The 17,660-nt window shown below is 46.5% G+C and overlaps 1 protein-coding gene across 7 annotated transcripts in view; it reads right to left on the bottom strand.

Annotated features, from left to right (window-relative positions):
* The window catches only part of ARHGAP26 (Rho GTPase activating protein 26), a 424,049-nt gene that overhangs the window by 317,128 nt on the left and 89,261 nt on the right, over positions 1-17,660 (bottom strand). For all 7 annotated transcript variants that reach the window (XM_042986221.1, XM_042986218.1, XM_042986228.1 and 4 more), the window contains exons 2-3: positions 3,897-3,992; positions 2,287-2,348 (exon numbers count right to left, since the gene is read on the bottom strand). In XM_042986221.1, the coding sequence (XP_042842155.1) occupies positions 2,287-2,348; positions 3,897-3,992 (158 nt within the window). The remainder of the gene's footprint in view (positions 1-2,286; positions 2,349-3,896; positions 3,993-17,660) is intronic.

Here is a 17,660-nt window from a genome sequence, read left to right as displayed (position 1 = left end):
ACTCCGGTCTAAGCGCTGCACTGATACTGATGACACAGAAGCCCACTCTATGCTCTTCAAGAACTCACATTTACTATGGGACAGACACATGCAGTGATTATCAGACACAGTGGAGAATCAGATACATGAACAAGATACTACGAAAATACAAAGGATGGCCAAATATCCCACAGAGTCAGAGAAGTCTTTGCAGAGAGGTGAGGCTTTGGGAAGCTGAGCTGAATTGATGAGGCTGTCCCAGGATAAGGAGGTAGGGAAGGGGCTTGAGATGGCCAGATACTCGGATGCACATGGCAGAAAACTCAGTTCACAGACATTAATAATAAAATTGCAGAGGCAAGCTGAAGAGTATAATCCAGTCATTGTTCCCTTACCACGGGCCATGGCAATCTGCAGGGTATTCATGGAGATCTGCTCACCACACCCCCCACCCACAAATACTGACTCGGCCAAGAATCAGACTCAAAAGAATCGCTTCCCTTTCTCAGGCAGTAGCACGTGCACAAACACACAAGCTTTCCCCTGCCTCCACCCACCACCAACCTTGCTGCAGCTACCAGCCTCCTGATTCTGATGCAAGCACCCAAAAATGGGCCATCAAAGTCAACAATGTCTCTCTGTCCAGGGCAGAAGGTGAGAACTTCCGCTCTGTGGGGAGTTTCAAAGAAATTCCCACATTCTTCAGTATAACACAAATTTGCGTTTGAATCCAAACTGTGACGCTTTTTAACTACGTGACCTTGGGCATGTTAATTAACCATTCGAAACCTCAGTATCTTCATCTAGACAATGGGATGATATAGATACCACTCACAGAGTCATCATGCAGGTTAAAATTAAAAATGCGTGCATACACGTCTTGGTCAAGGCTATGAACTGAATAACATCTCCTCAAAATTTATATGGCGAAGCCCTGACCTCTGTGAAATTAATTAAACAAAGATAAACAAAGAGGCCATGAGAGTAGGTGGCTCTAATGTTATAACAGCCTACATAAAGCAAACCAAACCCCAAGGGCATAAATCTCTCAAGGCTAAGAAATGGGAGACCAATTAGGCATTCCCAAGTAAGACAAAAGCTTAAGCTATGGCCAATCAAATAATTAACTTGCTACTTCCATTTGTTCGCTATAAAAGTCTTTCCCTTATACTTCCTGCCAGTGGAGGGTCCCTAAACATATCCAGTTTGGTGCTGCCCCGTTTGAACCAATTTTTCTTTGAATAAAGTCGTAAAAATATGATATGCCGCAGTTTATCATTTAAAACTCCCAGGATGACAGTATCTGGAAATTGAGCCTTTGGAAGTAATTAGGTCATAAAAGTGGAGTCCTCACAGTGGGATTAGTGGCCTTGTAAGAAAAGATGTAAGAGCCACTCTCTGGTATTTAAGGATATGGCAAGAAGGTGGCCAAGGGCCAGCCAGGGAAAAGGTCCTCACCAGGAACCAAATCAGTTGGTTCCTTGATCTTTGACTACCCAGTCTCCACAACTATGAGAAATGAATATTTGCTGTAAAAACCACCCAGCCTATATTTTGTTCTGGCAGTCTAAGCAGATGAAAACACACTTAGTCTCAAATGATCAGTTTTAGCATGGGAAGAGAGGGAAAAAGTTCACTGACAGACTCTTCCCTGGGCCTCTGGAGCACCACCGCTTAGGGCCAAGTCCCCCTAGGGACCAACTGCCATGAGGCCAGCAGGGGGATTTCGGTTCAGGCTTCATTCTTGATATCTTACTGATACAGAGAGGATGCAAAAGAACTTTTCACGGATGTGTTATCTGTTATCTATTGATGCCAAACCTCATCAGAATAATTTAGAATACAGAAGGTATCTCTTAAGAACCTAGAGATCAGCATTTGATTCTTCAGTTTGCACAGTGCCCCCTTTGTAGAACTTCTTGTGATTGCTATCATTTAGTTAGTGCCCATTTACTCGGTGCATACTATAGGGCAGACACTGGGTTAGGTGTTTCAGAATAAGAAGTGAAGGAGTGACCCCTGCCCTTCAGGAGCTCTTGGATACATTTAAAAGATGAGAATGGGGGGTGTGGAGGGGGGCAGAGTGTGACACCTTCGTTCCCACCCTGCCCGTGGGAATGGAAGGCCTCCCAAAGTTAAATAATTCAAAAGATCCACCCGTAAGTCATACCTTACAGGTACACCTTATAGTCAATCTTTGGGAGTTCAACAACATGGTCCTAAGTTGTCCACAGTAATCCCTTGACATGTGTGAAAGGCTGACATGACCACACTGTATGGGACGAAGAGCAGCCTGGCCATACTCACCATCCGTATCCGTTCATCTTCAAGATTCCTGAGGACAGTGGCAAACTCCTGCAAAGACCTTGCTGGAAAAGAAAAAGTGCCATGAGAGGGACATAGACAAATGAGCCTTTGGGAGCCTTTCCAGGTACAGTTAGTATGTTATGGAATGAAATCCCTTGGCACATGCAGAATCCTAAAGTCAATTGCTTCCCAAGGCTCTCCCCTTATCTTTTCATCATTAACCATCCAGGATGACCCCTGAACGCAGGTTAATTTCACCTGGCACTCTAGCTAGGAAAGGATTTCCTTCAAAAACCTGCCTGTTCCTGACACTACCCAGGACTGATGAGATGCTGGCTGGCTCCCAGACTCTCGGCTGGAAGGGGCAGAGTTCCGCTTAGGAGTTGAAGGATTTCCTGCCCAGGATGTGACCCCTTCAACCTTGGTTGTGGGGCTACGTCAGAAACCAACCTTTCCTCTGGCACCCGAACTACACCAGTGTAGCTCACAATGGAAGCCACATCTCCGGTTTCTCCCTGGATTCCTCCTCCTGAGTCTTCAAGCCACTTATTAATACAATGCAGTGTGCAACGTGGTGGTCAGACGTAGAGAGTCTCCTTCACCAGAATTATTCCCAAAGGCAACAGGCACTAGGTGCAACAGCCCTGAGGATATTCAGGACAAAGGTGGAGTCTTGGGAAAAGTACCCATGTATTCAGCAGTTACTACAATGATGCATTTTCACTGCTCTCGTCTATCGTCCCAACTGCCTTTGCTCATGCCCAGATCGTGGCACTCTGCGTGACAACAGGGGATTCAATAAGCATTTGACAACTTTCTTCAGTTTAACTCTCTCAATCCTTGCTCACTCCATGGAACTAACCAAGACGCCCAATGTAAGAAGAGTCAAGTACAGTGACTAGGCCCTGCCAAAGACAGACATCTTGACATTGCAAATCATCTGCACACAGCATGGTAATCAACAGTAACCCCACCCTGAGCCTCTGGTTAAGGAATGGGAGAGGAGATGGCAGGATGGGAGGGTGTGGGTCAGTCCATGTGCCATGAAAACAGAAGGATCAGGCCTTTAAGAACTGGGCGGAGAGAGGAGTTTAGCTTTGCTCGCCACAGCACGTGGCACCTCAACAGAAACAACAGAAGGTGGCCAGAAGGAACTGTGTTGTGGGAGCCAGCGTCAGCAAGTCCCACCACCCTCAGCCCAGGAGCAGGCAGCAACTACAGATCAGTCCCAAGCTCAGGCCTGCCCCCCTGCCCCGCGCCCCACAACACCCCAGCCCTCTTCTCAGCCAGAGTGGTGCATGGGGGAGGGTGGTCCCAGAACAGATCTCCTCTCGTCCACAGACAACTTGCCAACACCTTGACCACTCTGCCTGAGATGCCAACTCCAGTGCACCCATGCATGATTTTTCCCCTGCACAAGGGGCCTAGTTCGCCACTTGGGATGAACAGGCCCCTTGACCTCCGACCCTCACTTCACTCTGTCCTCACCACTGTTGGTACGGGCTTCTTGATTCATGACACTTAGACACTTCCTCTCACAGGAAAAAGGCTCAGCAAGGACACAGTTATGGTAAACCGTGACCTTTCTTACACACACGGTTCAGACTTACCTATACACATTTCATCATCTGTTTCTGCATCTCCTATGCACTGGAATTTAAATTCATTTAAGGAATCAGCAAATTTCCTCTTCGCTGAAGATAGATCTAGCAAGAAAGAGAGAAAATATGAATTATGGACATAAACTGATGTTCTCATGTGCTGCACTTTTTAGTCGTTCTACTTCATGCAGCAGCTCGATTTGTTCCTGAGGCAATTTCAAACACAAAAGAATCTAAGTTCCAAAACGCTGAACAGCTGTTTCTAACGTGAAATTGTGATTAGCTTGACAAATTCATACTTGTGTTAACACTGCTTTAACCATTCTGCTTCCAGCTCTAACTCCTCCAGCCACACACTGAGTCTCGTCGTGGACACTGGTCCTGGTGGGAATCCACTTGCCTAAGGAGGTGTCAGGAGGCAGTGTGGGTCAGAGCAGACATCAGCATCCATCATCCCATGGGTGAGCTCAGCCACGGACCTCCCACATCCCGACATTAGGTAGGGAGCTGGAAGGAAGGCCGAGGTGGGCCCAGCCCCCGCCGCCCAGGAGCTTCTGGACTCCTTATTGTGACCCAGGCACAAGTGATGCTGAGTTCTCACAACCCTTGCAGTTCCCCTACGGGGAGAGTGGCCAGCCTGACCAATTTCCGCCTGAACCATTTTCCTGGGTCACCACATTCCCCGCTGCCACAAGAACAAAGCCCTGGCAATGTTTTGAGTTGGGGTTAAAAACACACCCCACATATGTTCTCTGTAAAGAAAGCTCTTGGAAATCCTTGTCAAATTTAAAAAATAAGCTTCCATTTAAGACAGTATCAAAAGCCAATGATCCCTCCTGAACCCTCAGCTTCTGTTAAGGGTATAAAAGCACCCAGTTACCTTTAAGTGGCCTGACAGACACAGCTGCTCAGTCCAAATGCGCTTAACTTAATTCCACAGGCAGCCTTCCTGCACATTAGGCTAATCATTCAAATGACCCTCATAGATGTTTCCCTTATTGAAGGGGAAATGGTATTATGTTCAAATTCCCAGAGGAGGGAAATATGAGGCACAACTGGCAACACGGACTGGCTTTAATGAGATACGGGAGGAGGCTGGGATGGCTCTGGCTTCACAGACCAACATCACCTAATGGAATAAAAGCATCCTTGTCTTGTTTAGTTCCTGGACCTGTTCCTTCAAGTTAGGGGTCATGGGTGGTTGTTTTTTCCTCCATCTTTTGGTTTTGCTGCTTTCCCTGGTGTACCTGCCAGTGCATCCTGCTCAGTGCGTGAATACTGTGTGCACATGGAGGGCAGTACATAAACTCCACCACCGGTGTGCAGCTCGCCAATCCCAGAGCATATTCTAAGCGCTAGAAGTGAGTACAAGAGGCTGGCTGAGCAGTCGGTCTCTTCTCAGGTCTGGGGCTCAGGCTTTGACCACCTGGACAGCAGGAGCTCCTGCTGCGAGACCGCCCTCCCATGGGCTCCGGTGACACGAGTCCCAAGACAGCTGCGGCTTGTGCAAGGAAGGCCCTCAGCTCTACACCAAAAGAAGACAACACTTGAAGTGGAGAAGGAGAACACAGGAGCCAACAGCCAATAGTCTCCAGTCTCTCCCTGGTCCAGTCACTTTAATGGAATGGTCTTTGGCAACAAGTGCAGAGATACCAGCAGAGGAATCAGGCATCTGTTAAACCTGGCAGACCCAAGCTGAGGATATCCCTAAGAACGCCAATCACTCCCTGGCAAGTCAGGAAAGAAACAGATGCATCTGAAAGTCAGAACGCTGTGGGGAACAAAGACACGAGGCCACAGGCAGGCAGGATGAGAAAAAGGCAGAATCATCTTTCAGAACAGAAGACAAAGCCCCCCAGGAAGGCCAAAGAGTATCATGCCAAGAACGTGGACATGGCTGTGCTCAGTCGCACCGTAATTAGAATGTTCTCCAGAACAGAATTCACAAAGAAAGGCCTGCGCAAAGAGTAAGAACGGAATAGCTTCTCTATCCACCTAACAATCCTCTGTGCCTCCCCAGGAGGCAAGAAAGACTCAAACTGGAGAAGCATCTAAACAAAGTGGAAATAAGCCGAAATGTAAGCCAGGCTTGGGAAACCTCCCAACACTCACCTGAGAAGCTGTGCCGTCAGGGGCAGCTACCAATGAGGATCAAGGAGCAGCTAATAATGCACAACAGGGCCTTTGTGGGGCCTTTTTCACAGGAGGACCCATCCAAGCTGTAGCAGGGCCTGTTAGCTTCTGACCAGAAAGTAACCTTATTTCATTGTTGAGTGACACACAGCACACCCTGCCACGACACGAACCTGAGAAGCTGTGTGGGACACCCACAGAGCTGGTAAGGACACGTCTCTCGCTGATGGAAGAATTAGGTAATGAGTACTGCTCCAGAGGCAATACTGGTTACAGACCAGTGAGCACAGTTAGGTAGACTAAAAAAATCCCAATTACTGGAATCTGAAAAGGAAGTCACCATTAGGCCTGAAGAATTTGTGCCTAAGAGACAAATCTTTCGGTCAAAGTGCAGGGAAACACCTGGTGTTTTGTTTATTCAGCATACTCCCTAGTCTTTGCAACAGCAACTCAAGCTTTCTTTGGAGGATCTCCCCTTGAGGCTTTCTCACTCGGGGTCCTGGTTGTAGGCTGATCAGCTTCTTGCCCTCACCCCAATCTTACCTAGCTCCTGGGCTCAAATTTCAGCTCCACTATTTCCTAGACAGGTAACTAACTCTGGGCTAGGCCTAACTTCATAGTCCCTTACCTGACAGAAGCTGTCGGCCCCACCTAACACACCAGCTTATCAGGAGCCCCAGGGAGGCGCACTGCACAGGCACTCTGTACGTAAGCTTCAGTTCCAGGCAAGGCTGGGCTATAGTTCCCTACTAAGCGAATCCTGCAATGACAGAACCCAGGGAAGCGAAGCCTGACTACCTGATGTTGAGAACTCAGATAAGTTAAAAGAGTGACCTAACAGCACAGAGCTCTAAGGTGGGGATCTGGGTCTCTCTAAGCTCATGCGTGCTAAGATCTTTGTAGCACACAGATACACCATGATGCCTCACCCTGTTTAGATAAAACCCCTACTGTTACTGGGGACAACAGAGAGGACACCAAAAAGAACACCTAAAACACAGTGCTTCTTGTCTACAACCCAGAACGACTGATGGCATCTTATGCAGACGATCACCTTTGACATGTAGCTGCAGAGAGATTTATTTCTGGAGACTTCACTCTGAGGCAACAAGAATCTAACGTGCACATTCCAGTAAGAAGAGCAGAGAAGCAAGAGAGGCCGGTACTGATGTTGAGTGCATGCCAAGCTTCATGACACCCTGCTCATAGAACCCCAGTGTTCCATGTTCAGTCCAAGATACAGCGAGGCGCAAAAGTCAGTAATATTTACTCTGCAGAAAGATCTGTTGCTAGAAAGGCAGAATGCTGGCCAGAGCAGAGAGAAGTTGTAACTGGCAGCTGCTGGGGAGGACAAGTATTTGCCTTATAGAATTGAGTTGCCTCCACCTCAGTGAGACCAGGCAGCTAAGGGACACAGAAGCAGCTAGAAGTCTGGGCCTTTAAAGACGGCTCCCAAAGATGTCTGCTTACTAGGGGACCAGAGAGAAGTGCCCTTCTCATCCTGGAGAAGCCATGCTCTCTGCCTCCCTAGTTACTAACCTGCACAGTTTTAAGACAATTTAACCTAACTCTAATTCTTTTTTCAGTAAAAGAAGGTTGATAATTTTTTAAGTTAGGATCTACCTTAATTTACACAAGTTTTACCATTAGTACCATAAGTCAAGCCATTTCCATTTTCCCCTTGGGTAAAACTTAATATACAGGCGCACACACAAATACATAATGTGTACACACACATAATAAAGGACTCAAGGTAATTGTAGAATTATATTTCTTTCAGGGCATCTGTCACCTTTCTTTGACCTCCAGTTACCAGAACTGTATATAAGTACCCATAAAATTTTTGCTCCTCAATCACATCTCCCAGGATTTGGAAATGGACTACCGTTAATGAAGTCCAACTGCCACGGTAAGTATTTGTGACAAGACTGGCCTCTTGGCTGCTTAAAGTGCAAACACCAAAGTCCCCAGGCCTACCTAACCACTCCCTTCTCTGAAAACCAATTACACTTACTCTCTATGCCTGATTGCCTTGTATTTGGAATGATTCCAGAACTATGCATGAGTGGCTCCCTGGCAAATGCATATTAAGTGCCTAAGACAAGGCCGAACAAGGTGGCCCTTAAGACAGGCTGGAGTGATCTGGCCGGGCACAGCAACAGAAGGTATCTTACAGATGGAACATGTGAGATCCCCAATTGAGAGGACCCACAGGTGGGTATGAGTTCCCCAAATAAGAGGGTTGACAGCTTGACATAAGTCCTCAGGATGGCAGCTTTGCCCACAACTCACATTCTCAGGTAAACTTCCCATTCTCCAAATCAAACTCTCTCTCCTCTCCTACGCTCCAACTAAGGGCCTCTTCCTGTGTCACCAGTTTGGCAAAGGGCACCACCATCTGTCCTGCCACACAAGTCAAAGTCACACACCCACGTGTCATCCCTGGCAGCACTGTGTCCTTCCCAAGTGTGTCCGTTTCACCTCCTAAGCATGTCTGTTCGATACACTCCTCCCCGTCACCATTCACAAACGTCTACATCAAATGCCCCCATTTTCCTGGGTAACTACAAATGCCTCTGCTCTGGTCCCCCACACTCACTTTTGTCCCTCCAATCAGTTCTCTCTCCAGTCATGACAGCTCCAATAGTGAATCCTGCAATGGGTTCCCAGAGTTCTGAAACCCAAGACCAAAGTCCTTCCCAAAATCTTGCAAATCCTTCCCAGCCTTGCAAGGCCTGGGCCCCCAACTTCCTCTCTGGGTTCTGCCAGTTCCTGGAACTCCCTACTCATCCCTGCAGCCCTCAACTGAAAAGTTTAGTCCTCCAAGAAGCCTGCCCTGACTTCTGTAACCAGACCAAACCCCACGCTACCTTCACCCTAAGTCCTATGCACCTGTTTCTTCGTAGTAATTTTATATTGTGCAGGTGACTCTCCGATTAGTATCTCCCCAACTAGTAAATTCCTTCAGGGTGAGGATCCTGTCACTTCATGCTCACCAGGACAACCTCAGAACCTAGCACATCACCTGGCTGAAAACAGGCATCACAGGAAGAACAAAGGGGGAGGGGAAGTTGGACACTCCCCTAGTTCCCTGAACTCATCAAAGGTGAAATTCTCAGTTGTATACTTCGCAAGTGAAAATAAGATTAGATACATAATAGGATAAACGTCAAACTTCGTTAAGCCAGCCTGAAGTTTGCATATATAGGAATATGCTTACTTAACATAGAACCACCTCCCCTCATCTTCTCTGTTGAAGAAGATTCCCACAGAGCTGCAGAAACACCAGCAAGGACATGAAGCAAAACCTTCTCTAAACCAAGAGACCAGGAACAATGAGCTACAAACATGCCAGGTGTGGGCCACAGCCATGTGTGCCCTTTCAGCCCCAGCCATTCCCCAAGCCTGGAGCTAAAACAGATGAAGAAAGGGTTCCGGAGACCCTTCTCTCCTTCCCCATACCTGGGCAAGTGGAAAACACATCCAATCAGAAACTGCCTGGGGAGAGGCATTTCCCAGTCTGCATGTGGCATTTTAAACCTAGTGCCATTGCTTAACTATAAGAAAACCAACCATGTTCCTTTGTGAGGTACCATTCTACAGCCTGAAACCCTGCACTTCAGGAGCAAAAAGAGAGATGGTGTTCAAATCTTACAGTAGAACAAAACACACTCAACAACATTCATCTAGTTTCTGTGATGCAGTCTTACCTGTGGCCACTAGGTGGCGGTGGACAATATCAGAGAAGAGGTGTTAATAACCCAAGGAGAAATGACAAAGCCTGACAAGCAGTGCTGGGCACAGACCATGCCCTGCTGATGAAGACACCCACCCAAGAAGGGAAATGTCCAGTAGACACGCAATCAGCAATGCGGGGAGAAGCGCTGGTCTCCACGGGGGAAGAAATGTCCCAAAACATGCAGAGGACCTGCGTTCTTCTTATCCATTCAAGCCTGAGACATGGAGGGGAAGGGCTAGAAGGATCAAGTCACCACCAGTATGTCTCTTCCATTTTTCCAATCTGGTTGGAGCAGACTCAGAAAACCACTCACGTCACTAAAGGATGAAATGCCCACCAGCCACATCAACCACCACATGTCACATCATGTGCATTCTGATGATACATCTGTGTGCTTTTCCTGAGGCCATTTCCCTAAAATTCTGTTACCTAAGTGAGGACATAGCCAACCCTGACTCTGGAGAATTTGTTTCTCCAATCAGAGCACTAAGGCTAATGAAATTCTCGGAGTTATTTTAAAAATGAAATTCTGGGGCACTTGGGTGGCTCAGTCGATTGAGCACCCAACTCTTGATTTGGGTTCAGGTCATGATCTCACAGTCATGGGATCAAGCCCTAGTTGGGCTCTGCGCTGGGTGTGGACCCTGCTTAAGATTCTCTCTCCCTCTCCCTGTGGACATTCCCCACTCCCACCCCCTTGCATGCATGAACACGCTGCTCTCTCAAAATAAAGTAAAATAAAATAAAAATGAAATTCAATAGAAGGAAAGGGGCTTCACCACTTCCTAGACAAGATTTCCAATTCCATTTACATGGAAACATCCTTTTTAGATTAATATGGCGCTCCAACCTTGCCTTCACCTCCATCACAGTAACTGTAAATACATGATGCCTTCACTTACTGGGCACTTACTATATGTACCTACTGAGTACTTTAACTCATTTCATCCTTACAATAATCCTACAGGTAGGAATTATGAGTCCCATTTTGCAGATGGGGCAACAGATTCAGAGATTAAATCATGTGCCATGGTCACATAGCTAACGTGTGGTAGTGTGAGAAACCTGGTCCTTCTGACTCCTAAACTCTCAGCTACAATACTCCAAGGTGTAACTGACTCTAATATTTGAGAATCTGGTATCAGTGTACTCAAATTCTAAAAGTGATACATATACATTCCATACGCTTTAGGAGACTGCAAGTTAGAAGGACCTCATCTGTGAACAGATGTACCTGTGCTTTCAGTCACTGCAATCAACCCCAGTCTAGAACAGATGACTCTCCCTCTGACTTAACATCACACAGTCAGTAGGAGCCTAACACTACACTGCGTCACAGTGCCTACCTCATTCACCTCATCTCATCACGTAGGCATTTTATCATTTCACATCATCCCAAGAAGGGTGAATACGGTAAAATGTTTTTGAGACAGAGACCACATTCACTTAACTTTTATTACAGTATACTGTTATAATTGCTCTGTTGTACTTTTAATTATTGTTGCAAACATCTCACTGTGCCTAATTTATAAATCTAACTTGATCATTAGTATGTATGTGCAGTTTAAGTGCAGAAAATAAAAACAGTCTATATAGGTTTCTGCACTATCTGTGGTTTCAGACATCCACTGGGATCTTGGAACATATCCGCTGTGGAGCGGGGGTGTGGGAGAAGGACGGCTGTACATGAACTCGCAAATTAAGGGAGAACATGCTACAGCAGTCAGAGTAGGGGGAAAAAACAGCTACAGATGTGCAAGCAGGCTATTACTCCAGGTGGGGCCATTGGAGGAGTCCTCCCAGGAAAAAAGAACAGGGAGTAGCTTTTGAAGAGAGCCTTAAAAGTTCAGGAGTCCAGTATTATTTAGAAATGAAAGGAGGTACACGGCACGGTAAGCAGGCGTGGGAAGGTATTCTAGAAGTAGCAACAGGAAGCAAAGAGGACCCCGGGAGACACAGCAGGCTGTTCAGCCTCATGGACAGAAGCTAAGACTAGGAAGAGAGATTGGAATCCAAACATGGAAGGACTGGAATGCCAAGCTAAGGAATTCAGACTTCATCCCTCAAGAAATGGAAACCATATTTTTATAAAGAGAGACAAGGTCAACAAACATTGGTTGCAACTTTCATTGAGGAGCTGGCTCAGAACTCAGCTTTGGGACCTCTGCTCTGACTTCCCATCCTGCTTCACTGCCAAGAGTGTACAACCACAGTCAAGGGGCTTTGTCCTTAGGGAATGACTAGGTGACAGATGACAACTCTCAACCATGACATTGGGTGCACAGACCACTGGGCAATCAGAAGATAAGGAGAGAATGAGGGATTCAGAGGAACTCTACTCCCTACCAAAAACTCCAAGTTGAGATCTGATTGTGACTCATCAGTAGCATCATCACCATATACATGTAATTATATACAACGATGTATACAAACACATTTGTATTTCTGAAGTGCTACATGAGCTACTAGGAGCATCGAGTTTAAGTACTACCACTTGATCTTGTACAAAGAAATTTCAGACCAGTTTAATGTCACATAACAGGCGCTTAATAAACATCTGCTAATCAAGGACCACTATGTTAAATGATTAAGTCAGCACTAGACCTAGGATAAAAAGTCAAGCCCCAAAGAGCCCAGCCTCAAATGTGAATCCCTCAGCCCTGACACAAAGCAGAACAAGGACACAGAGGTACTGGATTCAGAACAATTATGTTCACATAAAGCCCCAAGACCTTCCAAGACAGCAGGTCAGCACAGGAAAAATCCCTCAAGGAAAACAATGGTGATTTGCTTGGTTAAACAAAGAAACCCATTTTAAGAGGGACTGATCAAGTGTAAGAGCAAAAAAGAAAGGGTATTTCCATAGACTTCAAATATAAATGTCTCACACACACTCTCTCTGTCTCTCTCTCTCTCTCTCTCTCTCTCTCTCTCTCTCACACACACACACAGTCAAGGGCAATTCACAAGAGTATGAAGTGCATGGAATCCACAAACATGGATTCAAACCCTGGATGTGCCTATTACCAGCTCTATGATGGCATAAATTACTCAACCTTTCTGACAGTTGATGTCACTATGAGGGGAACAAGTACCTGACAGGGCTGCTGTGGGAATTAAAAATGAAGGGAAGGGGCGCCTGGGTGGCTCAGTTGGCTGAGCATCCGACTTCAGCTCAGATCATGATCTCACAGCTCGTGGGTTCGAGCCCCGCGTCAGGCTCTGTGCTGACAGCTCAGAGCCTGAAGCCTGCTTCAGATTCTGTGTCTCCCTCTCTCTCTGCCCCTCCCCCACTCGTGCCATGTCTCTCTCAAAAATAAACATTAAAAAAAATTTTTTTAAATGAAGGAAAAACAACATTCGAAGAGCAGAGCACAGGGTTGCCCTTGGATGCTGGTTCTTTCCTTCCCACAAGCACAGGCTGAGCACAGGTTAGAGACAAGGGGATCAACAAAAGGAGCATCTTAGTTAGCTAAAGAATTAAGGAATTTTTGCCTCATTAATTCATCAAATACAGGCATCCCCTGTTTGTCTAAAGTTCGAGTTATGCCACTTCACTTTAACAACCTATCGACATCCGTCCTTACTTTCACTAACCAAAAGAAATCCAGAGAGTTTTTTCGCTTCTCCATGGAAAGCGAAAATAGCGCTCAGTGTTTGTTTTGCAGTGAGCTGTGCGCGCGGAGCACTAGAGTGGCCACAGCTTTGAACTGTGTCTGGGAGCTTCTGCACCTCATCTTGGTTTATTTTGTGCACCATTAACAAGATGTGTCCTGAAGTATCAGAAAAGTGTTAAGAGAGGTTATTGTGGGGGCCTTGGGGATGCACGAGAGTTTTCCCACCTAAGTTAATAGTAACTGCTTCTTCATTTTATCCTATTTTAGCTTAGGAAAGGTTTCACAGGAACACTCCACTGTGGGTAGTGCAGTAAACCTGTCACCTCCTCCTAATGATCAGGCTACTAAAAATACATTGGAGTCCTTAAAGGTTTTCCTCAGATGCTCAGAAAAGTCTAACATACTTACCAAATTAAAATTTCTTTTTATCTGCTGCAGACAAAAGGAAAGAAAAAAACCCTGGACTAGAGCATGCTGTATTTTATCTGAACAGTAACTCAAGGTGGTGTGCAGGGCTTCCTGCAAAATTTACTAAGCTCAAGAGGTACCTCTTAAATGCACTGAGGCTAAGAGTGGTATCCTGAAATCCTTCTTGTCCACTGAGTGGGGGAGGAGGCCATTACCAGGTAGAACGGAATCAGAACGCTAACAGGACAGCCATGATAAGTGGGCTTTACAGGATGCACGGGCCTGAAGTGCCTGGCTTCCTGAGAAGGTGCCCAGAACGAACTGCACTGCAGGAGCCAGTGTGAGCATGCCCCATCACTCTCGGGCCTCAGCCCAGAACAGTTGCTCAGGCAGCAACTACAGAGCAGGTCACAATAGAACTCAAGGACCAGAGGGTCCAGATGGTGCAGAGCTAGAACTCAGGCAGAGAACGCTGAGCTTCCTCAAGCTCAACACCACTGCATTACTATTATGCTCAACACAGAGCAGATGAACGGTCTGAGGGAGGGCAACTGATCCTGGCTTGGGCCTCAAGACTTATTAGCTTTTGCTTCTACAATGTCCTACCATCTTAGAGGAGAGCTTCTCAGCCTTTAATGTGCACTCAAAGACAGAGTGATCTTGTTAAAATGCTGAGTGTGATTCAGTAGGCCTGGGAGTCTGCATTTTGAACATGTTTCCAGGTGATACCGACGTTGCTGGTCCAGGCTCCATACTCTATGAGGCAAGGATGGGGATTTCCACCAGAAACCCTAAAAGTAAACAACACGGTGTCTTTCTAACTTCCAGCCCAGCACCTAGAATATCCAGGACCTCGGGTACATACTGCAAGAAAGGATTCCTTGAAAGGACTTCAACTGTTGCACAAAACAAAGATATGCTAGGATAAAAGTCAGAAATGGGCTGCATCCTTGTTCACCCGGGAACAACGCATATGAACCTCAGGAAGGTAAATTAACACCTTAGCCTTAAAGAACTCATTTGAAAACCAGAAGGATGACCAGTCATCTTTAAGATCCCTTCTAACTTTAAAAAATTCCAGCTCTGAAATTCCACCCCAACTCTTTTTTCTGTGCTTTTAAAAAATTATTTTAATGGCCAGGGTATACACTGGCCATCCCTACAGGGAGGCACACCTCTGTCATTCTCAGATCACAGTTTCCAAAACTCCAATGGAGAGAACACAGACTCTGTTAGTCTCAGCAAATAACCATAGCAACTAATACCCCCAAATAAAATGATGTCTTCACAATGATGTGCTGGCTCAATTAGATTAAGAGGGTGACGTGTACCATCTCAAAATTTATGGTCGTAAACTTAGAGCAAAAGCCAGACTTTCTTGGAAGAGGTTTTTAAGAAAAAAAAAAAGGGGGGGGGGGTGGTGAGGGGTGTCTTGCCAATAAAATGAAAGAAGGACAGGGAGCCAAAAAAATGGAGATGAGAAGTGGACCAGAGCTGCCCTGCCTGTCCAGGTCCACAGAGACGAGGCCCAGGCACCCACGTGGGAATCCAGAACTTGGACAGATCTGAGTGCCACCACTTCCGCCAGGTTATTGAGAACGGCACTGTGTCCTCTTTCTGTGCCTTTCTTCATGCATATAATAAAAGGAGAATAAATTCTGCCACCTTGGAAAAGAGTGATCTACCAAAGGGGCTGTGAGGCTTTTTAATGAAAAAGGGGAGACCTGCAAAATGGTTAATCTGGGTTGATAATGGATTTCCAAGCCCAATTCCCCACAGGTCATCCGGGATTCAGATGCTCCTGTTCCAAGGTCTTGAGATTAGAACTGGAATCGTGAAGGGAAAACCCAGGTCTGCCCCTTCCAGCGTCTGCAATCACAGTTGCTCTGAACACATTCATGCAGCAAGAGGCTCACTTGAAAAGCAGGAAAAGGGAAGCCAAGGCCCGTCACTTCCCTATAACCCCTGATCCTTTTCTAGCAAAGGACAAAAAGAGAAAAAGCAAACCAAAAACCCAGCCCAAAGAATCTGGGCTTGACTTGCATTCAAATGTCAACAACAACTTCTGTTACTAACAAAGCCCCACAGCAGAACCTGGAGAAGATGCCCAAGTTCAGATCCACCTCTGGCTGCTCTCATCAACAGCTGAGATGAATTTGAGGGTAGTCAAGGCAAGACAAGGCACTGGGAGTAAAGAGAGGCCTTCCACCAGCCAAGTAAGCCTCAGATAAAGGGTAAGTGCTAGAATAATGAGTCAACTCAAAATCCCACCTCAGCCATCTATTAGGCCTCTGTACTCTTTTCCACCTGCCTGAAATGGAGGTGAGCGGGGGAGGAAAGCTGCCTCCAGGGATTTCTGTGAGTAAAGAGATGATGCTCGGAAGTGCTCAGCAGCAGGCCTGCAGCCAGCACTCAAAAAACAATAGATATTAATAGTAGACAGTATTACCCAAGAACGTACTAACCAAAATGTCAGGCTGACTTATTTCTGTGTAAAAATCAGACGACAGTCACTTGGCCTCCTACCACCTATGTTTACGCCCCCCCTCATCCTGCTGACCTCCGAGCATTATGATGATCTCAATGGAACCCAGCTAATGACTGGGCACAGCTCACTCTTGCCCACTAATACCACAGGGAGCAGTGCAGCAGCTCCCCAGCACCGAAGATCCATTTGAAAAGGAAAATTTGCCTGTCTCCCTGCGGATTAAATTAACATTTCCTGAAGAAAAAAAAAAGAAAACAAAAGCACACAGCGTTTCTGAACAGAGCCACACCTAGTAACATCCCCCCAAATTAGTTTCACTTTCTTTTATCCTGCGTTCAATGAGCCACATTCCTGCTGCACCTGGCCGAGGCTGTGCTCCCGGGACCAGGCAGGGAGGTCCAGGTGGGCAACAATTGCCCGCCACACAGGTTCCCAAGAAAAGTCCAGGTTCCCAGCCATGCTGCCTCCTTACCTAACACTGTCTCCTCCCCAGCTCTGCCCAGTCAGATAAGAAATTGTGCTTCAGGGGCACTTGGGTGGCTCAGTAGGTTGAGTAACCGACTTCAGCTCAGGTCATGAGCTCGGGGTTCACGACTCCAAGTCCCGTATCAGGTTCACTGCTGTCTGCACGGAGCCCACTTTGGATCCTCTGTACCCCTCTCTCTGCCCCACCCCCACCTCGCACGGGTGCACAAGTTCGCTCTCTCTCACTATCTCTCTCAAAAATAAACATTAAAAATTACTTAAAAAAAAAAAAAAAGAAGAAAGAAAAAAGGAATCGTGCTTCAGGTAGTTCTCAGAGAACCCTCTTAACTCCATACCATCACAGGACTTGACAGACCAAGATTAGTGTTTCTCCAATATACTGAGCATCACCTGTCGTAGACTTGCCTCGGGAGCACACCCAGCCACCTCAAATCTGGGGGGCTGGGGTCCAGGAATCTAGGCTCGCAGGTAGTTTTTTCGCATGATGAAGTTAGAGAACAGCTATCATCTAAACCCTCAGAACATCTAGCACCAGGCACCAATAATGGAACCTCTCCTGATTACAAAGGTTGAGCTGCAAGGAGCAAGCCCGAACTTCCAGTTCCTGACAACAGGCTTACAAATGTTCCCAAAGCAGGCAATTAAGCCCTATAGAGGAAGAAATCTAAGTGACAGTAGAGGTGGGAGGAGGTAACACCAGAGTTCAATTTAAAAAAAATCACAAATTCTGAACCCTTAGCCTCTTTCCAAAAAAGTTCTCAATCATGTCTCTTATTCCACAAGCACCTAGGAAGGCAGCTCTGTTTAAGGCCTGATTTGTACGCCCCTTGCTTATGGCACCGGCAGCTGATGAACGGCCATGGTGATGACTGCCTAGAAACCCATCCGGAAACCATGCTTCC

The sequence above is a fragment of the Panthera tigris genome, chromosome A1 (genome assembly GCF_018350195.1).
Source record: "Panthera tigris isolate Pti1 chromosome A1, P.tigris_Pti1_mat1.1, whole genome shotgun sequence".
Taxonomy (NCBI): Eukaryota; Metazoa; Chordata; class Mammalia; order Carnivora; family Felidae; genus Panthera; species Panthera tigris.
The sequence above is the reverse complement of the archived record's forward strand: the minus strand, read 5'-3'. Positions and strand labels throughout refer to the sequence as shown.